Source organism: Lemur catta, chromosome 4 (genome assembly GCF_020740605.2).
Source record: "Lemur catta isolate mLemCat1 chromosome 4, mLemCat1.pri, whole genome shotgun sequence".
NCBI classification, from domain to species: Eukaryota; Metazoa; Chordata; class Mammalia; order Primates; family Lemuridae; genus Lemur; species Lemur catta.
This window is the reverse complement of record NC_059131.1, coordinates 19,884,186-19,908,102: the sequence shown is the minus strand read 5'-3', so window position 1 is coordinate 19,908,102 and position 23,917 is coordinate 19,884,186. Positions and strand designations below refer to the sequence as shown.

At 46.1% G+C, this 23,917-nt stretch overlaps 2 protein-coding genes across 4 annotated transcripts in view; one reads left to right on the top strand and one right to left on the bottom strand.

Moving 5' to 3' along the window:
* IFT172 (intraflagellar transport 172) overlaps positions 1–22,050 on the top strand; it is a 33,586-nt gene extending 11,536 nt beyond the window's left edge. For both annotated transcript variants that reach the window (XM_045549286.1, XM_045549287.1), the window contains 34 exons: positions 2,355–2,467; positions 3,304–3,471; positions 5,519–5,655; positions 5,865–5,972; positions 7,465–7,549; positions 7,845–7,937; positions 8,490–8,567; positions 8,810–9,058; positions 9,235–9,313; positions 9,508–9,628; positions 9,829–9,973; positions 10,505–10,594; positions 11,113–11,210; positions 11,362–11,497; positions 11,583–11,699; positions 12,061–12,203; positions 13,006–13,099; positions 13,245–13,309; positions 13,490–13,670; positions 13,913–14,022; positions 14,139–14,268; positions 17,705–17,803; positions 17,999–18,108; positions 18,236–18,299; positions 18,420–18,506; positions 18,799–18,915; positions 19,507–19,617; positions 19,810–19,929; positions 20,464–20,559; positions 20,764–20,823; positions 20,909–21,007; positions 21,287–21,440; positions 21,615–21,706; positions 21,910–22,050. In XM_045549286.1, coding sequence (XP_045405242.1) covers positions 2,355–2,467; positions 3,304–3,471; positions 5,519–5,655; positions 5,865–5,972; positions 7,465–7,549; positions 7,845–7,937; positions 8,490–8,567; positions 8,810–9,058; positions 9,235–9,313; positions 9,508–9,628; positions 9,829–9,973; positions 10,505–10,594; positions 11,113–11,210; positions 11,362–11,497; positions 11,583–11,699; positions 12,061–12,203; positions 13,006–13,099; positions 13,245–13,309; positions 13,490–13,670; positions 13,913–14,022; positions 14,139–14,268; positions 17,705–17,803; positions 17,999–18,108; positions 18,236–18,299; positions 18,420–18,506; positions 18,799–18,915; positions 19,507–19,617; positions 19,810–19,929; positions 20,464–20,559; positions 20,764–20,823; positions 20,909–21,007; positions 21,287–21,440; positions 21,615–21,706; positions 21,910–21,999 — 3,839 coding nt within the window. In that variant the 3' untranslated portion in view covers positions 22,000–22,050. The remainder of the gene's footprint in view (positions 1–2,354; positions 2,468–3,303; positions 3,472–5,518; positions 5,656–5,864; positions 5,973–7,464; positions 7,550–7,844; positions 7,938–8,489; positions 8,568–8,809; positions 9,059–9,234; positions 9,314–9,507; positions 9,629–9,828; positions 9,974–10,504; positions 10,595–11,112; positions 11,211–11,361; positions 11,498–11,582; positions 11,700–12,060; positions 12,204–13,005; positions 13,100–13,244; positions 13,310–13,489; positions 13,671–13,912; positions 14,023–14,138; positions 14,269–17,704; positions 17,804–17,998; positions 18,109–18,235; positions 18,300–18,419; positions 18,507–18,798; positions 18,916–19,506; positions 19,618–19,809; positions 19,930–20,463; positions 20,560–20,763; positions 20,824–20,908; positions 21,008–21,286; positions 21,441–21,614; positions 21,707–21,909) is intronic.
* An 84-nt stretch (positions 22,051–22,134) lies between these two features.
* KRTCAP3 (keratinocyte associated protein 3) lies at positions 22,135–23,712 on the bottom strand. Of its 2 annotated transcripts, none has more exons than XM_045549285.1 (7): positions 23,635–23,712; positions 23,334–23,518; positions 23,197–23,256; positions 22,817–23,023; positions 22,580–22,714; positions 22,362–22,474; positions 22,135–22,239 (listed from the first exon to the last, which is right to left on the bottom strand). In XM_045549285.1, exons 1-6 carry the CDS (start codon positions 23,660–23,662, stop codon positions 22,367–22,369), a joined length of 723 nt encoding a protein of 240 aa, XP_045405241.1. In that variant the 5' UTR covers positions 23,663–23,712; the 3' UTR covers positions 22,135–22,239; positions 22,362–22,366. The 2 variants fall into 2 exon arrangements, with proteins under 2 accessions (XP_045405241.1, XP_045405240.1); XM_045549284.1 differs by having other exon boundaries at positions 22,135–22,236.
* Positions 23,713–23,917: the final 205 nt, after the last annotated feature.

Sequence of the window (23,917 nt, the reverse complement as noted above, 5' to 3'; positions counted from 1 at the left end):
CCTTGAATCTTTCATCTCTTATTGATGGACATTTAAGTTGCTGATTTTTCACTATTATAGTAATTTAGTTCTCTAAGTTCTACACCTAGAATGGAATTGCTGAATCATAGAGGAGGTGTATCTTCAACTTAGCTAAAAATTTCCAAATTGCTCTCCAAAGAGGTTGTACCAATTTACGTTCCTACCAGCAGTTAGAGTTCCCATTGTTCAATGTCTTCTCTAACACTTGAAATTTCCTGACTTCATAATTTGGTTCAAACTGATGTATGTGAAATATCTCATTGTGTTAATTTCAGTTATTTATTGACCATTTGTATTTCTTCTTCTGTGAATTGCCAATTCCTGTCCCCTACCCATTTTTAAAATCAGGTTGTCTCTTCCTTATTGATTTGAAAGAGTTCTTTTACATGTGCTTATATAGCCTTTAATAGTTAGTTAGATTACAGATCTTTTGGCTCAACCTGTGGTTTGTTTTTTCTCTCCTCTTGGGCATCTTTTAGTGCTCAGACATTTTAATTTTAATATAGTTCATTTTATCATCAAAAAAATAGTTTGTGATTCTTGAGGTCTTATTTATTCAAGAAATCTTTCTCTATTCCCTCCTATATTTTAACATTTTTAAATTTTGATTTTCACATGGAATTTATTTTTATGGTATAATGTGGGTAGTAATCTAATTTTATTTTTTTCCATAAATTTAACCATTTATTGAAAGTCCATTCTTCACCCATTCTTCACTAATTTATAATGCCACCTCTGTCATAAATCAAGTTTCCATATACATAGGGGTCTATTCATAAGATAGGTTTTGCATTTCCTTTTTTTTTTTTTTGGAAACATAGTCTCACTCTGTTGCCCAGGCTAGACTGCTGTGGCGTCAGCCTAGCTCACAACAACCTCAAACTCCTGGGCTCAAGTGATCCTACTGCCTCAGCCTCCTGAGAAGCTGGGACTATAGGCATTGCACCACCATGCCCAGCTAATTTTTTATATGTATATTTTTAGTTGTCCATATAATTTCTCCTATTTTTAGTAGAGATGGGGTCTCGCTCTTGCTCAGGCTGGTCTCAAACTCCGGAGCTCAAACGATCCACCTGCCTTGGCCTCCTAGAGTGCTAGGATTACAGGAGTGAGCCACCACACCCGGCCAGTTTTTGCATTTCATAAATATTACATATCAGGTTACTGAGCTCAGAAATGTAGGTGTCTATAATAATGTAGACCAAAAGGCCTAAGATTCAAGTGGCAATAATGAGCTGTGAGACTTTGGACAAGCCAATTCACTCTGTATGTCTCAGTTTCAGTGTATGTAAAATGACAGTTCTTCTTTTAATCTTTCTGGGTCATCAACCCCTTTGAGTATCTAATGAAAATCATAGACTCACTCCCAGAAAAATATATACTGCACAAACATAATTTTATATATTTTCAGGGTTCACAGGAGTAGAGTAGGGTCCTTGCACCTCTAGAATTCTATGATTCTACTTATAATTGTGGCATTAGAATATGGCTTTATCATTTTACTTTTCAGTTAAAGGAAAATTCATTTCAAAATTAGTCTTTCCAATTATGGATGTTAGCTGGCATTTGATCTTTAGCTTAAGCATATATAAAAAGGCAGGCACATTGCTTATTAATATTGTATTATCAGTAAGAGTTATAAATGGGCTTTGATCAAGAAACTCCCCAAAAGCATCTCAGCCAACGCTGAGGGGTCTGCTCTAAAAGTGATAGTTTCTTATATTGTCTGTAAGATTGAGACCAAACTAAAATATTCATCCTCTGCACTGACCAGCCTGACTTTAGTCAGAGGTTTCCTCTGTTTTGTCCGTGTGCCTTCCCCACTGTTCACCCTTCAGTGCTCTTACACCATTACACTCAAATGTGCAGGTAACTCCTCAGAGCGAATGTGATCATCAAGGTCATTTCATTCATTAGTTTCCCTCACTGGTGTGTGGTACCAGGCGCATCCTTAATGTGCTCAGTGCTGCCCTCTAGAGGATTTTGTAAGTAGTTCTGATCTGCTCTGAGGCAACTGCATTTGAGTTGGGTCTGGACCTTTTGAGTTAACTACAGAGTTAAACAAAACCTCTACAATTCTTTTTTTTTTTTTTTTAAGCCCACATTGAAAGTGCAAAAACCTCTACAATTCTAAAAGAGACCAAGTTTCTTAGGCATCCTAGCAAAATTATATGTATTAGCCATAATTTTATATGTCGCATTTCCCAGTGACATACCCTAGATTAATGCAGTATTCTTAAAGCCCAACAAATGATGGTAAGACCAGATTTTCCAGACTATATAAATGAGTATGTGGAATCGCTCTTCTTAACCCTGTCTTCTTTGTTCTATAGTGGATCTGATTGGTGGCTACAACATTGGCACCATCAGCCATGAGAGCCGTGTGGATTGGCTGGAACTAAATGAGACAGGACACAAGCTCCTCTTCAGGGACCGGAAACTTCGAGTGAGAAGGGTTACTAGGGCCTTAGGCATTGGCTGGCCCATGGAGGGTGTGAGACAAGCTGCTACCAGGGATTGGGGGTGGGGTGTGAGGGAGCATGAGATATAATTTCTTTGCCATGCCATTAGCATAGCAAAAGGCACAAGACAATCAACATTTTCTGTAGCCAGTAACCCAACCCATCATATATTACCCTTGAGGAGATTGTATTATGATGACAACAAAGTCAAGAGAGGACTTGGGGAGTTGGTTTCTCTCTTGCTAGTCACAATTCCGTGCCCTAGTGAAATGTTCTTAGCCCTGCATGCCCAGATGATCTTTACCCCATCCTGCTGCTCCAGTTCTCTTTAGCCACACTGATCTGACCGCATCCAAGCTGACGGGAGGACAGTGTCCTACTAGTCCCTCATTGATTCTCATCCCAATATGGTAGCACCCAAGAGTTCAACCTCAAGGTTAAAGAAACAACCTGGTGATTTTTTCATTTTGGTGAAAGCCACATCATAAGTTTCTAGATCATTTAATTTGTCTACTGGTCTTACTTTTGTAATCCAAGCTGGTAACCAGCCAGAGTTATTCCAAGTATGAAAGTCTGACCTTCACCTGACTTAAATACCTAGGATGTAGATCTTTGCTCTTTTGGTCATATCTTATTTGACCAGAGTCAGGACATCCCAACTGAGCATAAACTTCAAAGGTTACAGGTCAGTGAGCTTTGAAATTCACCTTGTACCTAACTGGTGGTTTAGCTCACCACATTTCACCATTAGGAAATGGTCAAATCAGGAGACAACCCCATGTGCCCTATTAATTGTGTTACCTGCCTCTTCCTTCTTCAGTTGCATCTGTATGATATTGAAAGCTGCTCTAAGACAATGATCCTCAACTTCTGCTCCTACGTGCAGTGGGTTCCAGGAAGTGATGTGCTAGTAGCTCAGAACCGAAGCAACCTGTGTGTGTGGTACAACATTGAGGCACCTGAGAGGGTCACCATCTCCTCTATTAGGGTATGTTAATAGCAGGGGCCTTCAGACGTGGTGTCAAGCTGATTGGTTAGACCCATGAGGAGACTCTAAAGGTTATCTGGTTTTCTCTGCTCACCATTCATAATCTCTGTGATGAAATTGGCAAGTGAAGCTTAGACTTATGGACCAACCCCTGGAACCATCCTTGTTCATATTCCTGACATTATATTAGACCATTGGAATATGAGTCTATTATAGTGGCCCTGGGAATTCACCAAGTCATAATGTGGAGTTCCCTCGAGGCTGGAAGATCCCTGAGAGGAGGGATTAATACCATGTCCTTGAGTGTCAATTCTCTGTTATAAGCCATACAGAGTTCATTTTCTCTCAAATTGCAAATCAGACCCTCCCTCTGATCCTGCTACAACGTCACACACGCCCAGTGATCTTCCAGAATCTGGAAGAAGCTTATGAAAGCAGAGGAGAGGCAGACCCTGTGCTAGGGTAGGATGACTGGTGTGGGTGTGGATAGAAAGAATACTTGATGTTTTCTTGTTGTCCTTTTTCCGTACCTCTTTTTTTTTTTTCTCCTTTATTGCCTCATTTTAGACTGACTGAGGTCTAAAATTTGTCTTATCCTTTTCTTAAACACCATTTTTTTCACTTTTCTGCTTTAGAGATTATATATCCTATTTCTGTAGAGGGTTAACCTTGAAAGTTTAACATGTACTTAACTTAATAAAGTCTAAAGTTAATCAGCATCTAATCCTCCTCTCCCCTGCAGTTATTACAAGGGCCTTAAAAAGCTTTAAGTTTGATTACCTCTTCTTTGCCATTGTCCAGTATTTTAGTTCTAATCTTTTTTTGGTCCCCAAAGTTAGGCATGATTATTTTATACAGACAGAATTCATTTAGATACACTATCATGGTGCCAGTATCTTTATTCATGTTTTCTTGCAGTGCCAGACTTCCCTCTGGAATTTTCTTCTTCCTGAAGAATATTGTTTAGAAGTTTCTTTAGTGAAAGTCTCTTTAGTGAAAGATGATAAACTCTCAGTTTTTGATTATCTGAAAATGTTTTATTTAGTCTTCATTCTGAAAAGATTCTTGGACTCAGTATCCAATTCTAGATTGACAGTTAATTTTTCTTAATCTTTTCTAAATGTTGTCCCATTGATTGACTTCCATTGCTGTTCTAAGGAATTTATCAACAGCCCTTTCTGTATAGGGGATCTCTTTTGTTGCTTTTATAATCTCTTTTTCTTAGGTGTTTTGAAGTTTCACTACCGTATGTCTAGATATAATTTTTGAAAAATTTATCCTGCTTGGTATATATTGTGCTTCCTGTATTTGTGAGTGCACATATCTTCATCAGCCTTGGAAATTTCTCAGCCATTATCACTTCAAACATTGCTTCTTCTCTTCCATTCTATAGTCTCTTCATCAGAATTCTAATTAGGTATATGTTAGATTTCTTGTTCTGTCTTCTATGCAGAAGGATTGCCTGAGCCTCAGCATTTCAGGTTGCAGTGAGCTATGATTGCATCCAGCCTGGGCAACAGAGCAAGACCCTGTCTCCAAAAAAAAAAAAAAAAACAGAAGGGGTGGAAAGATCTCAAATCAATAACCTAACTATCTTAGGAAACCAGAAAAGGAAGAACAAACTAAACTCAAAGCAAGCAGAAGGAAGTAAATAATGAAGATTAGAGCAGAAATAAATGAAATAGAAAATAGAAAAACAATACAGAAAAATTAATAAAACCAGGTTCAAGTTGTATTTTAACTGGGGGGCCTTAAGAATGCCTAATCTGTAGTGCTGCTGGAAGCAAGAGTGGATGCCACACTTTCTCAGTTGACCTCTAGGCATTGGCGCTGTCATAGCTATGAGTACAATTTGATTCAAGCATATTGCTATAAATAAAGTGTTTTTATCTGCTTGACAGAAGCTAAAATGTTAGGAAAGCAAGGGCTACTGTGATTCCCTCCATGTTGAGCACTAGGATTGGATGAGGGTGGGTCTGTTCTGCAATTGATTCAGTGGAAACACTAACCTGGAATTCGGGTGGGGTTGGGGAATGAACTTTTACAGGGTGATGTTGCAGGTCTGGAGCGGGGTGGAGGAAAGACAGAGGTGATGGTGACAGAAGGTGTGACTACTGTTGCCTACACGCTGGATGAAGGCCTTATTGAGTTTGGAACAGCCATTGATGACGGCAACTACTCCCGGTAAGAGGCTGGCTGATAACCAGTGAGGTGGTGGAAGAGGAGGACCTGGGCCATATCTGATAAGGACCTAGTGATCCAGGAAGGAGATTAGGAAAAAAGGGCTAATAATTGCCTGGCAACCTCCTTTCCCCCTGCCTCAGTACCAGTATTCTTCTCTGTCTCCCTCTCCCTGCCCTCATTCCTTATGCTTTTCTTCCTTCCCTCTTCAGGGCAACAGCTTTCTTGGAGACTCTGGAAATGACCCCAGAAACAGAAGCAATGTGGAAAACCTTGAGTAAACTGGCGCTGGAGGCAAGGCAGCTACACATTGCTGAGAGGTGAGGTAATCGTGTAGCACTGAGGTGCCAGGCAGCTAGGAGGTACAACCACATGAGTATCTTCCCTGTGGGCTGCTCCTCCCCAGGTTTAAGGCACTCCATCCCTTCCCACTGCCAAAAATAGCGTAGAGCCCTTCCATGGTTGTTATTCCAAACACCTTCCCATCCTAGATCATAAGAGTATATCTTTTATTATTTTTGCTTCCCCTTGTTATAACTAGGTAGCATTTCAAATTTTTTAACATTCATACCTTTCAACCCCTGTATTGATTCATAAATTCCAGGTTTGGTATAGGAGTGTAGTTATTAATAATAGGACAAACTTGGGACTCCACACTCCTTGAGTTCAAATTTTGGTTCCAGTTACCACCCTGTGTAACCTTAGCGAGGTTACTTAACCTTTCCAAGCCTTGGTTTCTCAGTTTTCTCTATGTACAATGGGGATAATAATAGTATTTACCCATGGGATGGTAAAGAAGAATGGTAATGGTAGTGGTAGTGAAGAACGAATGAGAGAATCTGCACAGAGCATACCATATTGTGTCACTTGCTGCTATTTTGGCTAGGAATCATGCTTTTTCCCATGCGTCCCACATGTAGACTATCAGCAAGTCCTAAGGACTGTCTTCAAAACTTATCTTGAATCTGATATTTGGTTTGACTGTGCTGTCTCCACCCTAATGCAGACTGCCATCTCCCGCCTGCAGTATTGCAGAGCTTGTTAATTAGTCTCCCTGATACTGTTCTTGTACCCCATCATCTATTCATCACACAGCTGCTAAGGTAATTTATTTAAAACATAAATTAGATTGTGTCATTTTCATGATCAGCACCTTTCAACAGCTTAATGTTATATTTAGTATAAAACCCAAACCCCTTGCCATGGCCTGAGACCCTGCAGTTATTTGACCTCTGCTTCCTTCTCATGCCAGTCCCTACTTGCCCATTAGTTTCCTGCTACACTGGCATCCTTTGGCTCTTTGAGAACAGCAAGCCCATTCCTGCTGTAGGGCCTGTACATTAGCTATTCCCTCTGCCTGGAATGACTTTTCCCCGTCTTGCCATGACTGCTCTTTCTGGTATTCGCATCTCAGCTCAAGACTGACTCTCTCTCTCTCTCCCCCTCCCCCCTCCTCTCCTCCTCTGCCCCCGGCCCATGTACCAGATCTCAGCTCAAATGTCAGCTCCTCAGAGAGGCCTTTTCCAACTACCATCTTAAATAGTCCTCACAGTCACTATCTATAATATCACACTATGTTATTTTTCAATATCTCAAATTATCTTTGTTTATTTGTTTACTAATTTTTTTTTTCCACTAGAATGGAAGTTTCTTAAGAGCAAAGCCCTCCTCTTCCTTATTCTGCTATGTGTCTCTAGTGACAAGAACAGCGCCTGGCACATAATAGATGCTCGATATATATTTGCTGAACCAATGAATTAGTGATGATCCTCTAATAATATTACTATTAATGTTATTGCTTACATACTGTAGGTGCTTTTCTGCATTGGGCCATGTAGCAAAAGCTCGATTCCTGCATGAGACAAATGAGATTGCAGATCAAGTGTCCCGGGAATATGCAAGTATTATGCTCCTGATTCATTCAATCTCCCAAGCTGAGATTTCTTTTAGTATTCATGATTCCTAGCTTTCCAGTCATCCCTAGTTTCCTGTACCCTGCCTACCCCCCCTCTACTCGCAAGTCACACCATTTTAGAATTGCTTGCTAAACCTCAAGCTTCTAAACTCCATGAAGTTTTTTCGCTTAAGTCTTTTTGCTTCTACATCCTTCTGGCCGCCCCGTCTCAGCCTACGCAGACAGAATGGCTCCTGCAGCACTGACAGAATGACCAGAACCTCCTTTGTCCCCACAGGGTGGAGAAGGAACAGACTTTTATCAGGTCCGAGCACGTCTAGCCATGCTGGAGAAAAACTACAAACTGGCTGAAATGATCTTTTTGGAACAGGTAATAAGATGGAAGAGGGAACCTGAGGGAAAAATGGGGAGACAAATTCAAGGGAGGAAAGTGTGCTGGTCAGCCAGGCTTCCAGAGGTTTGGGAAGGACTTTCAGAGAGGTTTAGATAGTTCATTTCACTCTTTCTCTTAAGTTCCTCCTCAGGTGTTAGTCCTTAATTTAGACAAACTTCCTCCTTTGGCCTTCAATTACTTTTTTCTTTCATAAACAGTCTACTATCTCCCCTCTAGTCCAGAGCCTATCTTTGCAGTTCTTGTGCACAGGGGAGATCCAGGTTTTGTGGGGCATGAAACTTATACAACTTGAGGAGCCCTCTTTAAGAACAATTGCCTTGGAAGAGGCCTATGCAAATAAGGAGTCCTGAAACTTAAGCTTCTTTTAGTTTCCCAATAAACACCCCTCTGCTGGTGCAGTAAGTAAAGGGTGAGGCTTTTGGTCCTCGTGGGCTGGCATCTTCCTCTTAGCCAGGCTGAGGAGGGCTTGCTGTTTTCTGATCCTCACATCTTCCTGCTGTCCCTCTTTCCTCTGCGCTGTTCCCCTAGAATGCTGTTGAGGAGGCCATGGACATGTACCAGGAGCTACACCGTTGGGACGAGTGTATTGCTGTGGCTGAGGCAAAGGTACGCATTTTTTCTTCTCCACAGTTGTTCAGGATTTGGTTCCACCAATTTCAAAAACTTCGTTTTGTCAAAGAGGCCATATGAACCAGAACAGGCCTGGGGCTAGGACCTGCTATGGTGAGGAGTCAGGATATTGGTGACCTGGGAGGGTTTCCCTTGTCACAGAGAGATTGGAGAAGCATGGGAAGCAGAAGAGCAAGAATGAGGGATGTGACTCCTAGTACTACTCTGTATGTGTACAGGGGCACCCAGCCCTGGAGAAGCTACGCCGGGGTTACTACCAGTGGCTGATGGACACACAGCAAGAGGAGCGAGCAGGTGAACTACAGGAGAGCCAAGGGGATGGGCTGGCAGCTATCAGCCTCTACCTCAAAGCTGGGCTCCCTGCCAAAGCTGCTCGACTGGTGCTGACCCGAGAGGAACTGCTAGCCAACACAGAGCTGGTAGAACACATCACCGCAGCCCTTATCAAGGGGGAACTCTACGAAAGGGTACGGCTGACTTCCTTTTCCTAGTCCTTACCTCCAGGGCTCAGGACCCCTTTCCCACCCAGAAGAGTTGCAGAGTACATAACCCTCCCTGACTGCTGGCATTCCCTTCTTTTTGGCGCTGATAGTTAATTCTTTGTGTTGTAGGGGTATCGTAGTAATATGGTATTTGTTAATAGGCAGGTGATCTCTTTGAGAAGATTCGCAATCCACAGCGGGCCCTTGAGTGCTACTGCAAAGGCAACGCATTCATGAAAGGTACTGGCCGCCTACAGGCCATCCTTTACTATTGTGGACTCTTGCCCATCTAGTCCCCCAATACCTCTTTTGGTGCATCTGGCTTCATTTCTCCTCCATTCCTCCCCTTCTCACCCATTGCCCATGCATCACTTCCCTTTTCCTGAGTCCCATCGCCGGAAGTCTGAGCTGAGCACCTTCTCTCTCCCTGGCAGCTATAGAGCTGGCTCGACTGGCCTTCCCGGTGGAGGTGGTGAGACTAGAGGAGGCATGGGGGGACTACCTGGTGCAGCAGAAGCAGCTTGATGCAGCCATTAATCACTACATTGAAGCCAGGTATGGTGGCATGGGGGTATGGAGGCGATTTGGGTGTGAAGTGAGAGGTAGTGGGGCAAGTAAGGACACCAAGGCCCAAAAGAAGAGATCTCCTTGGGGTGTGCTCAAGGAGTCTCTTTGCCTCCATCCATCTATCCATCTTTCTCTTTCTATATATATAGAAAGAAGATATATATATATCTTTTTCCCAACTTTGCCAGGTGCTCCATTAAAGCGATTGAGGCTGCCCTGGGTGCCCGCCAGTGGAAGAAGGCAATTTATATATTAGATCTACAGGACCGGAACACTGCGTCCAAATACTATCCTCGTGTGGCCCAACACTATGCGTCCCTGCAGGAATACGAGGTGAGGAAGAATCCCTTTCTGCGGCATGAGGCAATGCAGTACAGGATAACAAGGAGAACCCAAAACAGGAAATGGAGGCCGGCTCACCACATCCTTCTTTCTGGGGCTCAACCAGCATCACCACCCTGAATGGGAAAGTAATTTACTGTCCCAATTTCATTCCACCATTCCACTCACACAACACCCTTCCCCACCAACCCCCTGGCATATAAAGTGAGTCTCTAGCTCTCTTCCTGAGCCGGCATGAGGGATTCTTCATGAGTGACTCCAACATAGTTACAGTATAGAATTGTCTTGCATTGCAGAAATGGGAGGCCCTTTTGAATTCCATTGTATTGTCCTCATACTGTTTGCAGCTGGTCTTTCTTTTTAAGCAGTAGAAACTACGAGACACCCATATTCATCTTTTCTTCTCTATTATTATAAGGTAATATCCCAAGCTCTCCACCATCTGAGGTTTGTTCTTTCCTCCTACAAGCTGCTTTAGGTTTATTGTTCTGACCTTTTGCATCTACCTCTCATCCACTGCAGATTGCTGAGGAGCTTTATACAAAGGGAGACCGGACAAAAGACGCTATAGACATGTACACCCAGGCTGGCCGCTGGGAGCAAGCCCACAAGGTAGAGAACACTGCCTTAGTGTTGGTATTGCCTTGTTCCTTGGTCTCTGATCTCCCCCTGTCACTCGGTTCCCTGAAAGCTGACAGGAGTATCAAAATATAGGCTAGGCAACTTTGATCCTTAGCCTCAGGAAAAGGAAGGGATGAAGAGAGGCCCTTGTTCCCAAACCTATAAATATGAAGGAGCAGATGGGCTTGGGAGCTGGGGAATCAGAACTGCTGCTTCTGAAGCCTCTGGTCACATTTATAACTTTGTTCTCACTCCTGCACTCCAGAGCCCAGTGGGTACAGTGGGAGTATGGTAATAGGAACACATGCCCCCAGCACAAGGCATCACAGACCCTCCTGCCTTACTCCTTATGGAATTGGAATTCCCAAAACAGAATAGTAGAGTGGCAGCACTAAAATCCTGTGATTGTTGGGAGAGTTCAGAGTTTCTGAGCGAACAGGTTCCCTTGAAGCCCTGCCTCCCTCGGGAATTGTCTCCTGAGGCTACCCTGACCCTGTGTGTTTGCATAGCTGGCAATGAAATGCATGCGACCAGAAGATGTGTCAGTACTGTACATTACCCAGGCCCAGGAAATGGAGAAGCAGGGCAAGTACCGCGAGGCTGAAAGGTGAGCTGTGGCCTCAGTGGAGGTGTGGAGGGAGATGTGGCTTCAGGGCTGGAAGGAGGGGTGGGGTCTGAGGATGTATCTCCTCTGCCTAGAAGGCAGTGACAGCAGGGATCTGGGTCTAGAAGGCCCCAGGTATATGTCTCATCCCCAGGCTATATGTGACAGTAGAAGAGCCTGACCTTGCCATCACCATGTTCAAAAAGCACAAGTTGTATGATGATATGATCCGCCTGGTAGGGAAGCACCACCCAGATCTACTCAGTGACACACATCTACATCTGGGCAAGGTGAGCCCTTTTCCTGGCCCTGCCCATATCTTACCCAACCAGGCTCCTTCTCCCAGTCTCTCCATCCCAACCCACCTTCCTGCAGGAGCTGGAGGCTGAAGGCCGACTCCAAGAAGCTGAGTATCACTACCTGGAGGCCCAGGAATGGAAGGCAACAGTGAACATGTACTGTTCCAGTGGGCTTTGGGAAGACGCCTACCGGGTAAGGAATCCAGGCCATGCTGGGGGGATACATCTGTCTCTCTTTCCCACTTTCAAGGGACTAATTCTAAACTGGCCATAGCATCTTTGAAAAGGTAATGAAGACCAGAGTCTCTTTTGCCAGAAACATGTCAACATCAGTATACACAAAATTTCACTTATAATTTTAAGGGTTTTTGGATTACCTTAAGCCCATCCTTGGACCCTAAGCACTTCAACCTGGTTAAGAGACAACTGAAATTTAGCCCTCTTCCTGTTAATTTAGAACATTTACCTGATCCTCATCAAAGCTGATGTTAGGAGGTCAGAGATTAGAAGGAGCACTCTTCATTGGAGGACTGTTGAGTGACTTCGCTTTACAGGTGGCCAAAGCTCACGGAGGAGCTAATGCCCACAAACATGTGGCCTGTCTGTGGGCCAAGAGCCTGGGAGGAGAGGCTGCAGTTAGACTACTTAACAAGCTGGGACTCCTCGAAGCTGCTATTGACCATGCTGCTGACAACTGGTAAGCCCTGAAGCCTTCTCTTCACTGGCCCCATCCCAGCCAGAGACCCTATGTAGAGAAATAAAATTGATGTATAAGTAAAAAATATTTCCAAAAGCTGAGACAAGAATAAAGAAATGAGCTAAGGAGAGATCCTTTGAAGGACATGATAGAATGGCAGGAATAAATTACCAACTCTGCCTCTATTCCCTAGGGGCTCAGAACAGTGTTTAATCTTTGGCTACTCTAAGGAGAAAGGTGAAGAGTGAACAATTTCTAAAGCTAGGACTGCACTAAGCCAGTAACTTCTGGGTAATGGAAGTGTGATTTTGTTAAATGCAAAATGAGCTTTTTTAAAGCAAGTGTTACAAACACCAGTAGTAGAGTCAGATTGCTGTGGGTAGTCTTGCTCATTTTCTGGAGACTTTTTCTGTTCGTGTGCCTGGGGCTTAGGAGGAGGTGGTGGGAGCACCAGGAGCCCTCTTTGCCTTGTCAGCTCAGGGCTGTGAGGCTCCCTCTTCCTTTTTCCTTTGCTGTACCCATCCTCCTTCCTTGTGACCAGCTGCTCGGGGAAAGCATAGGCTTTTCCAGGTAACTCTTGATGTTCAGCAGCAGGGACACGATCATCACGGGGACGCCTGCCGGTCTTCCTTTGCATCTCTCTGTGCTTTTCTGTCACTTCCTATCTGTTATCTTTAAATCTTTCCCTTTTTCACCCCTCAATCCTTGCCCTTTCCCTGTTTTCTCAGGCCTTCTGTTTGTCTTTTTCTCTTATAAAAGGAAGTATTAAGTAGACAAACCTTACCTCCACCTTCTGTTTCAGTTCCTTTGAATTTGCTTTTGAACTCTCTCGGCTGGCCCTCAAGCACAAAACCCCTGAGATTCATCTCAGATACGCCATGTACCTGGAGGATGAGGTATGGATCTGATTTGGACCCTGACCACAGAGCCCTTCTGTTCCATCCCCTAGCACTGCTGCCCAGTGTTCAGCCTTCTGTCACATGGCTGCCTATGGTGCTGGTCTAATTCTCACCATGCATGGCTGCCTTTCTCTATATATAGGGTAAATTCGAAGAGGCTGAAGCCGAATTCATTAGAGCCGGTAAACCCAAGGAAGCAGTCCTCATGTGAGTTACCTTAATCTTGCCTTCCCAGTCACAGCCCCAGGCTCTTTCATGATCATCTTTATCTTCTTTCAAACCTAGTACCAATAACTCTTACACCCCTCAGTGACATGGCTGTTTGTCTCCCACTGTTGAAGCCTCAGCCCTATACTCAGCCTCTCCTGTTTCCCTGTCTGGGGGCAGGTTTGTCCATAACCAGGATTGGGAGGCAGCTCAGCGTGTGGCCGAGGCCCACAACCCTGACAGTGTTGCTGAGGTGCTTGTGGGACAGGCCCGGGAAGCGTTGGAGGTGAAGGACTTTCAGAAAGCAGAAGGGCTGCTGCTTCGTGCCCAGAAACCAGGCCTGGCCCTCAATTATTATAAGGTGGGGCACTGGATTCAGGGATATGAGGGGAGGTTGAGTGGGTATGAGAGCCCACAGAAAGCCACACTTGACCCCTGGTACTGAGAAAGATCAGGGAGATTAGCACTGGGGAGGGGGAAGGACAGGAAAGAGGAAGGAGAGAAGTCCAAGGACCCAGGAATCCGTGGGCCAGAGCACCTGGGTGGCAGTGGGAAGCTGTCATGCCTGCCTCTGCTCTCTTGATGACCTTGAAATCTGAGCAGGAGGCTGGACTATGGAGTGATGCTCTGCGGATCTGCAAGGAGTATGTACCTGGCCAACTGGAGGCTCTGCAAGAAGAGTATGAGCGGGAAGCTACCAAGAAGGGGAACAGGTATGAAGCCAGAGGTCTAGGCAACGTGGGCAGGGCTGGGGGTGTCATGAGACACGCACAGGATAAGCCATGCTGCTCTTCCCCATTCCTGGTCATGGGCGCTCTCATATCTACAGGGGTGTGGAGGGACTTGTGGAACAAGCTCGACAATGGGAGCAGTCTGGAGAGTATAGCCGTGCGGTCGACTGCTACCTCAAAGTGTGGGACTCCGGAAACAGCAGCCTAGTGGAGAAGTGTTGGATGAAGGTGAGGGTGGTGGCCAGACCCTTTCTGGCCCTCCTTCTCCCCAGGCCTCCGTTCACACCCAGTTTTCCTTCTCAAACATGCAGCCTTCTCCTCCTGTGTCTTTTTGTTTTCAATCAGGTAGCAGGTATCTATTGAGTGCCTGCTGGATGCTAGAGCCAGAATCCATGGAGGCTGTAAAAGGGAATTTAAGACAGAGCCCTGACAGCCAGAGGTTAGGGGAAGTTAGACCGACACATGGCTCAATTAATTAATATTATATCTGAGTAAAGACCAAAGCATATGATTTAAAGTAGAGTTCAGAAAGTGGTGAGATCTCTGTGGGCTAGAGGGGTCAGGAAGGCTCTGTGAAGGAGGAGGGAGGACTTGGACAGGAGCTGGAAGGGCAACTCCAAACCCAGGAGCTGGCCAGAGGGGGGCCATGAAAAAAGCATAGGCTCCTCCTCCTCCACCCAGCAGCTCCTGAAAAGAAGCCTTCAGCAGATGAAGCCAGGCCAGTATGTTTTGCTAATTTATTTTTTATTATTTATATATATATATATATATATATATATTTTTTTTTTAGAGCTAGGATCTTACTTTGTCACCCAGGCTGGAGTGCCGTGGCTTGATCATAGCTCCCTGCAGTCTCAAATGCCTAGGCTCAAGCAATCCTCCAACCCCAACCTCCCATGTAGCTGAGAATACAGGTGCGCACCAACATGTCCGACTAATTTTTTAAATTTTTGTAAGGACAAGGTCACACTATGTTGCCCAGGCTGGTCCAGAACTCCTGGCCTCAACTGGTCCTCCTGCCTTGGCCTCCCAAAGTGCTGAGATTATAGGCATGAGACACCAAGCTCAGCCTGTTTCACTAATTCTGACATACTGTATTAGAGAATCAGAACTAATAGGATATATATAGTCACACACCACATAATGATGTTTTGGTCAGTGACTATATATGTGACAGTGGTCCCATAAGATTATAATACCATATTTTTACTGTACCTTTTCTATGTTTAGATACACAAATACTTGTGTTACAGTTGCCCACAGTATTTAGTATAGTAACCTACTGTACAGGTTTATAGCCTAGGAGCAATAGGCTATACCATATAGCCTAGATATGCAGTAGGCTATACTATCTAGGTTTGTGTAAGTGTACTCTATGATGTTCACACAATGACAAAATTGCCTAACATTTCTCAGAACATATCCTCATCTTCAGGTGACACATATCTGTATGTGTATATATATATACAAAGAGATTTATTAAAAGGAATTGGCTCATGCAATTATGGAGATAGGCAAGTTCCAAGTTCTGTGGGTGAGTTAGCAAACTTTGAAACCCAGAAGAACTGATGGTGTGTATTTCCTGTCTAAAGGCCAGCAGGCTCAAGACCCAGGAAGAGCTGATGTTTCAATTCCAGTCTGAAGGCAGGAAAAAGCCAATATCCCAGTTTGAAGGCAGTCAGGCAGGAAGAATTCTCTCTTACTCAGGGAAAGGTCACCCTTTTTATTCTATTCAGGCCTTCAACTGATTGGGTGAGGCCCATCCACATTAGAGAGGGCAGTCTGCCCTACTCAATCTACCAATTTCAGTGTTAATCTCATCCAAAAGCACTTACAGAAACACCCAGAATAATGTTTGACCAAATATCTAGAGACCTGATAGGCCAATCAAATTGACATATAAAATTAACTATCTTATGTATTTAATGTATATTGCTATATATTAAATATCTATATTAATATATATTTAATCACATTTTAATATCTTGGAAATCAGGATGTGTGTATAGATTAAATGATGCACCTTAGATACAGTGAAATCTGGTCTTGGGAGTCATGAGGTGGACGGCATTGACTGGCCCTCTAAATTGAATGGTGGTGTGATGGTGCCCCTGCAAAATTTCCCTTAGGTTTCTGAGGTCTTATCATTGAATAGCCCCTAGAAGTTAGAGGGAAGAAAGTAGAAAGAGGGGCTGATGATTGATTATGAGATTCTAGCAGATTTCATTTTATTTTTTTTTTACTTTTTACTTTCCCTCGAACAGTGAGTAAGTCAATCTAACAGATTTTCATCAGCAGTATTTATTAAGCATCTGATGTGTGTAACTCTGGAGCAGTGTTTACTGGGGTCTATGCGTGACTGTACCTTCTACAAATCAGTCAGAGGATGGCTTCCTGGATGGAAGGAGGAGGCTTTAAGCTTCTTTGAAGGGTTTGTCAGGTAAAGGAAGGGAGGCAAGAATAGGTGAGGGAAAGCCCAGGGGGATTAGCATGGAGTATAGCTAAAGTGGATTGTGTGGAAATTAAAATCTGGTGAGGATGTCAGCATCTCAGTAGAAACAGTGATCTTCTAGAATGCTTGGGTTTGTAGAATTTCTGAGTTTTAAGGGTTGAAAGATATCATCGAGACCACCTAGACTGGCACTGTCCACTGGAAATATAGTGCAAGCTACAAATGTAAGCTACACATGGAATTTAAATTTTCTAGTAACCATGTTTAACATGGTTAAAAGAAATAGATTAAAATAATTGTAATTTATTTGTTTAGTATGTCTAAAATATTATCATTTCTAGATGTACACATATACATTATTGAGATATTTTCCATTCTTTTTTTTTATAGTAAGTCTTCAAAATCCAGTGTGTATGCATGAAGAAACAGGGCTCATAAGAGCCCAACACAAATAGTTGCAGAATGTCCTGGATTTTTCATTTTAGGAGTTCTTTTTCTTTTTTCTTTCTTTCTTTCTTTTCTTTCTTTTTTTTTTTTTTTTTTTTTTTTTTGAGGCAGAGTCTCGCTCTGTTGCCCGGGCTAGAGTGCAGTGGCATCAGCCTAGCTCACAGCAACCTCAAACTCCTAGGCTCAAGCAATCCTCCTGCCTCAGCCTCCCGAGTAGCTGGGACTACAGGTACAAGCCACCACACCCAGCTAATTTTTTCTATTTTTTAGTTGCCCGGCTAATTTTTTTTTTTTCCTATTTTTTAGTAGAGACAGGGTCTTGCTCTTGCTCAGGCTGGTCTCCAACTCCTGACCTCAAGCAATCCTCCCACCTCGGTCTCCCAAAGTGCTAGGATTACAGGTGTCAGCCACCACGCCCAGCCTAGGAGTTCTTTTTCTATACTATGCTACCAAGATTCTACTTGTGACAAAGAACTTGAGGGACAAGTTTGTCAAAGGTGGCAGGGCCAAATTCAGTGACCTCTAAGACAGCAAAGAAGGTGTCTGGAAGAGTTACAGTGAGCTCAGAGGAACAGATAGGTCCGCTGATGGTCAGTTAAAGGATTATGAACCATGAGCCAGGCCTTGCCCAGGAGAGTGGAACATGAAGGAGAGCACAAGAAAGTTGGTGTCTGGAGGGGAAAATGTATGAAATGGATCAGGCTGAGAACCCCTAGCAGTGTTTTGTCTGTCCTACCCATTTCCATCTTCTGTTCAACCCTGCAGGCAGCTGAGCTCTCTATCAAGTTTCTGCCTCTCCAGCGCAGTTTGGAAGTAGTTCGGGCTGTAGGACCCCAGCTGATTGGAATTGGAAAGCACAGTGCAGTAAGTAGGGTGCTGGGATTGAACAGAAATAGATTCCACAGAGGTGAGTGCGGTCGTGACATCTACACCCAGGAAGGTGTGTGAGGTGGGGCTCCTCCCAGGCATGGCATGCAGTTCTGGGGAAACGGGGGCTCACAGAGCAGAGATCAGGAGCCAAGGGGAAAGAAGGTCTCTACTCTATTCCCCATCCCGCAGGCTGCAGAGCTCTATCTGAACCTGGACCTTGTCAAGGAAGCAATTGATGCTTTCATTGAGGATGAGGAGTGGAACAAGGCCAAGCGTGTGGCCAAGGAGTTAGATCCCCGGTAAATTCATGATCCCTTCTCACTGGGAAATGCTTTTACTTACTTTTGTAAAGACTGAGAAAGTTCTTATGGGGAGGGTGTGGCATCCTGGGACCATGAAGGTAGAGATCTCTGTATGTCCTCACAGGTATGAAGACTATGTGGACCAGCATTATAAAGAGTTCCTCAAGAACCAGGGCAAAGTGGACTCGGTGAGACTTCTGACTTAGCAGGGGGCAGAATGCAGGGAGAGGCCCAGAATATTCTCTCCCTCTTCTCCCCTCATATCATCTCTGTCCTCTTGTAACTTTGTCTTTTCCATTGACCCACAGCTGGTGGGTGTGGATGTGGTAGCTGCTTTGGACCTGTATGTGGAGCAGGGCCAGTGGGACAAGTGCATTGAAACTGCTACCAAGCAGGTACTGCTCTTCTTTCCACTCCCAGCTCTTCTTTGCAAAGTTTTCCCAAGTCCCCCACCTGCTTCAGAGCTGCATTTGCCTTACCTCCGCCAAAGCCCAAAGCCCAAACCTCAAAGATCCCTAATGGGCATCAGAGAGCTCACTCAGCCTTCCACCCTCTAAAATTGAGGTCAGAGGTTTGCATATGCCCTTTGCCTCCTAAACAAATCCATGGCCTCAAGTCACCACCCTGCCCTCACTGTTTGGTCTTGCTGATCCCAGCCTTACCCATGCTTCCCCCATCCTCGGACAGAACTACAAGATTCTGCACAAGTACGTGGCTTTGTATGCAACTCACCTTATCCGGGAGGGAGGCTTTGCCCAGGCACTGGCCCTGTACGTGCAACATGGAGCCCCTGCTAACCCACAGGTATCAGTCTTCTCTTTGGGGTAAATGTTTCCACAAGGAAATTTTCTTTCTCCTCTAGAACCACCCTTCCCCTCAGGAACTATATTCTCAAAAGATTCTATCCTTAGAGAACATCATGCCCAGAGTCCCCATTCAGCCTTTTCAGAAATGTATAGCCTCTCTGGAGGATTCACCCATTGAAAGAAACACCCAAGGAGCTCCCCATCCTCTTAGTTAATACACAGGGACCCATCTTTCAGCAGTGAATCCTGCACATACCACTGGGGCCTTTATCGACTTCCACCAGAGAATAAACACTGCTGCCCTACCTGGGAATCACAGCTCTCTGGAATATTAGCGCATTAACATTATGACTGCATTCACATGTATATGCTTGCCCACACTCACAGAGCATCAGCTAATAAGAAATAGTTGTTGTCTTACTCCTCCTCTTTCTCTTCCCTAAAAACAGCACTTTCTCCATCACCGCCCCCCAGCTCCTACTCACACACACCCATTCATAGCCTGTTTCTCCTCCCTTTGGCCCCACTTGTTACTTTGTCGTCCAGTTATGCACTTGTTGCTCGGATGCCCTTCTCTCCTCTGCCCTAGAACTTCAATATCTACAAAAGGATCTTCACTGACATGGTGAACTCCCCAGGGACCAACAGCGCTGAGGCCTATCACAGCTGGGCTGATCTTCGAGATGTCCTCTTCAACCTGGTGAGGAAGTTGGGTCAACAACAGAGTGAAGGGGCTACTCCACCTGTCTCTGTTAGCTGTTCTTTCACACACCTAAACCTTTATCTTCAGATGTATTTTACCTTCCTCTGTGCAGGTGGCCATCAGTGACCACCCTGTGGCCATGGCACTCCTCTGACCCCTGAGCCAGGCTGTGCTGTCTCCCTTCTCTAGTGTGAAAACCTGGTGAAGTCCAGTGAGGCAAACTCTCCAGCCCATGAGGAGTTCGAGACAATGCTGCTGATTGCTCACTACTACGCCACTCGCTCCGCAGCCCAGAGCATCAAACAGCTGGTGAGATGCCGCTGGGTGGAGGAGCACCCAGCACCCAGGGAACTCATCTGCATGCATGAAGCGGGATGCATTCAAGTTCTGGATTCTCAGGCTTGGGCTCTTGAACCTCCCTGCTTCTCTTCTGTCTAAATCTTTAACCCTTGCTCAGATAGTTTTCTTCTTATACTGCTTTGACCGTCTTAGGGCTCTGTGCCCACACAGCTCCAGCCTCGTTGTCCTTAAACATTCCGATCCCATGGTTTCTTTAATCACCTCTTATACACATACTTTTGGCTTATATATGATTGTTTACTGGATATTTATTTCATGTACTTGGATGATAGAATTCTAGAAGTGGAAAGAACCTTAGAAAGAATCTAGGCCCTGAACTCTTGTGCAGATGAAAACTAAGACCCAGAACGGCTTGAGATCCAGAGCAGTTTGATATTGATTATTGGTTTTCTAGTTCTATGGCTGCCTTACTTATAGGATCATTGGTCTGGCAGTTCAGTCACTATAGTACCGTGATGATAATGCTTTGACTTTAATCCACAGGAAACCATGGCTGCCAGGCTTTCTGTTTCACTCTTGCGTCACACCCAACTACTACCTGCAGACAAGGCCTTCTATGAAGCAGGCATTGCTGCCAAGGTAAGCTGGGACAAGGAACAGTTGGGCTGAGGAGAGGAAATCAAAGGTTGGAATACTGAGAATATCCCCTCTGCTCAGGAAGAGGAAAGCTGGGTGTGGGGCTGATGTCCTCCTACATCTTGCTGGCTTTTTCTCCGTGTATGCTAGAGAACTAGCATCAAGCCCAGCCTGTTCACTCCCATTTGCAACTTTTCTCTTCTGCAGGCAGTTGGCTGGGAAAACATGGCATTCATCTTCCTCAATCGCTTTTTGGATCTGACTGATGTGAGTAGGAAAGCTGTGCCCAGAGGTTGGGAGGTTTTGCCTGTCACAAGCCGTGCCTGACTCAGGGTCACCCACTCTACTGCAGGCAATTGAAGAAGGGACTCTGGATGCCCTTGATCACTCTGATTTTCAGGACACAGACATTCCCTTTGAGGTGCCACTGCCAGCCAAGCAGCATGTACCGGTAAGGGCACAGGGTTGGAAAACAGGAAGGCCTCACCAGTGTGAGCGCATGGAGGGAGGACGTCTTTGTGCTGCCATCTTTGGAAGGACCTCAGCCCTCACTATTCCTTCAGTGAATGCAGAAGCAGAGTAGAAAGATAAGGCTGTGACTGTAGCCCCCATCCAAGGAGGATCATTTATGGCTGACAGCTGGTATGCAGAATGAGGGCTTAGCAAATCTCCCTGCCACCTCCAGTTCCCCTGCCTTGTGTGAAACTGCTGCTCCCTCTGTCCTTCCCAGGAGGCTCAGAGAGAAGAGGTTCGAGACTGGGTGCTCACAGTCTCAATGGACCAGCGGCTGGAGCAGGTTCTGCCTCGGGATGAACGTGGTGTCTACGAGGCCTCCCTGGTGGCAGCGAGCACTGGAGTTTGGGCCCTGCCCTGCCTCATTACAGGTATGACCCCATATCCTGTGGCGGGTAGAAAGAAGTAGGATCAAGAAACTTTATTCTGACTCAGTAAAGGGTGCAAAAGACAGGACCATGCTACTTTCTAACCCCAGGTTGCTCTTTATTTTTCCCTCCTCAATCTCTCTCAAACCCCAGTTCATCTTTTTCTTCCCCCCATAGGCTACCCCATTCTGAGGAACAAAATTGAATTTAAGCGGCCAGGGAAGGCTGCTAACAAGGACAACTGGAATAAATTCCTTATGGCCATCAAGGTTAGAGAGGGGAACTTGAAGGATGAGGGCAGAGAGAGCAGCACTGAAGAAAAGACTAGAAGTGTGGGTGGGATTATCAAGAAGGCATTACAGACCCTGAACCCTGCTCCCTGTGACACTACCATGGAGCTGATTTTCCTTGTATCAGGAATGTGTTCCCAGCACTAATGAGTTCCTCTCCTGTTCCTTCCATTTGCTCACAGACTTCCCACAGCCCAGTGTGCCAGGACGTGCTAAAATTCATCAGTCAGTGGTGTGGAGGCCTCCCCAGCACCAGTTTTTCCTTTCAGTAACTGGTGGCGCTGAGGAGGAGTTAGGACCTCTCATTAAAATTTTATAAGTAATTGAGACTACTGTATTTTTTTATTAGAGTCACCTCCAACACCAGCTTAGTGCCCTTTCCCCCCTCCAAAAGAATCATAATCAAGTAGACAAAAACGAGTTCTTTTATTACAATTGTTTATATCATCCTGAGGTCAGGGCCCCTGGCTTCGTGGCAAACACTTGTGGACTAAGCCTCGGAATAGCACCTGCTTGACAGAGGGGAGAACCAGCCGGGGTCAGAAGGGGAACAGCATAGCAGACCTAGGCCCAGTTCTAAGACCACTTCCCTGCCCCTACTCTTACCTGGGCCACCACCCTCCTGGTCCATTACCTGGCTCAAACCCAACTTCTCCGTGATGCCTGGATTCCTCGATTTTGATCCAGTAGCTGCTCATTTTCCTGCTTTTTACATTTAGGAGGTTCAAGCTCTGTCAGTTCTTCTAGCTATAGAAGAAGGGAGTCAGACACCCTGGCCCTGAATGATAGATCAGCATCTTTTCAACACAGCCAACCTGTGCTGAATCAGCCCTTTCTGTTCATCTTCCTTACCTGCCCCTGAAGCCCTTCCTTCCTGCAGGGCCCCACTCCACGTAGGGTGAGTGCAGCCACGCAACAGTAACCAGATAGAGCAGCCTCCCCTGCAGACATGAGCAAAGAAGGGATCCAAAGAGCCAAGGCTGTTTCCTGAAAAGCAAGGAAGGGACTGAGAGGGAGTGGGGCAGGAGCAGCAAATAGGAGAAAGCGAAAGGGCTTTGTGGACCGGAAGAAGGAAGAGAATATGCTTACATAGATTCTTGTGGGGTCAAAGGGGCAGTCAGTGTGTCCAGGCCCCTGGTCCAGTGGTATCAAAGGATCCAGCAGTCCTGGATGGCAGTCAGCGATAAGACGACGGCCACGGTTGGCCACAGTGAGTGACACAGCAAGGACGAGGCCCAGAGAGCAGGCAGCGGACAAGAGCAGGTTCACCAGAGCTAGTGCCAGCAGGGCCCAGTGCTGGCAGGAACAGGAGATCCGGGTGAGCAGCCTGGGCCTGGCTAACTCTCCCAATGACTAGACGCCCCCGTTTCTCTATTTGAGGCTCCTCCCATCCTTTGACCAAGTTCAGTCAGACCCCATTTCCCTGACTCAAGGTCGCCTCCTTGCAAGCTCCAGAAGTCCCTTCTCACCAGTGGTGGGCGAAGAAGGTTCCTGGATGCCAAGAGGGCCACGAGTCCCAAGGAAACGCTCTGCGGAAGACACAAAGCCTTTGGCCCGCTGGGCTCTGCGCCTTGGGCCCCAGCCCCGCCCCTGCCCCCGCGCTCACCAGCAGCCCAGAGGCAACGGAGATGACATTGGCTGTGGTGTACTCCGGTGTGACGGCGCCTCGGGGATTGGCCACGTGCCGCAAAACGGTACCGTGCAGCACGGCCCCCAGTAGCAGGTTCATGTGGCCCACCAGGATCAGCGCGAGGCCCACGCGCATCAGGCGCCGGGGCCCCCGCGCAGCGTCTGCAAAGCACGGGGAAGGGGCAGGCCTGAGCCCAGTCGGGAGGGAGGCCGAGGGGCGGCATGGCCTGAGGGTGCTCGCGGGGGAAGACTACGAGACCGAAGGGGCCGGAAGTTACCGAACGTGCAGAGCCCGCGGCACCTCATCGCTTCCCGCTGCGCCGCCGCCGCCGGGCAGCCGCACCTGGGCCCAGCCCCGCCCCGCGCCGGCGGCCGCCCCGCCCCAGCACTACCTGGGCCCCTCCCACCTCGCCCCGCCCCGCGCCGGCGCCCAGCCCAGCGCCCCCTAGCGGAGAAGGCGCGCACACACACGCGACGCTTTCAGCGCGCGCGCACACACACACGCGCGCGACGCTTTTAGCGCGTCCCCCCAACACACACACACACGCTTTTAGCACGCAC

Bases quoted from the DNA above. Each gene is read 5' to 3' on its own strand.
- KRTCAP3 (XM_045549285.1), bottom strand. From the start codon at position 23,662: ATGAGGTGCCGCGGGCTCTGCACGTTCG. The intron at 22,715-22,816 runs GTAAGCATATTC...CTTGCTTTTCAG, and splicing joins TTGACCCCACAAGAATCTAT to GAAACAGCCTTGGCTCTTTG. The intron at 22,475-22,579 runs GTAAGGAAGATG...CTTCTTCTATAG, and splicing joins AGGAAGGGCTTCAGGGGCAG to CTAGAAGAACTGACAGAGCT.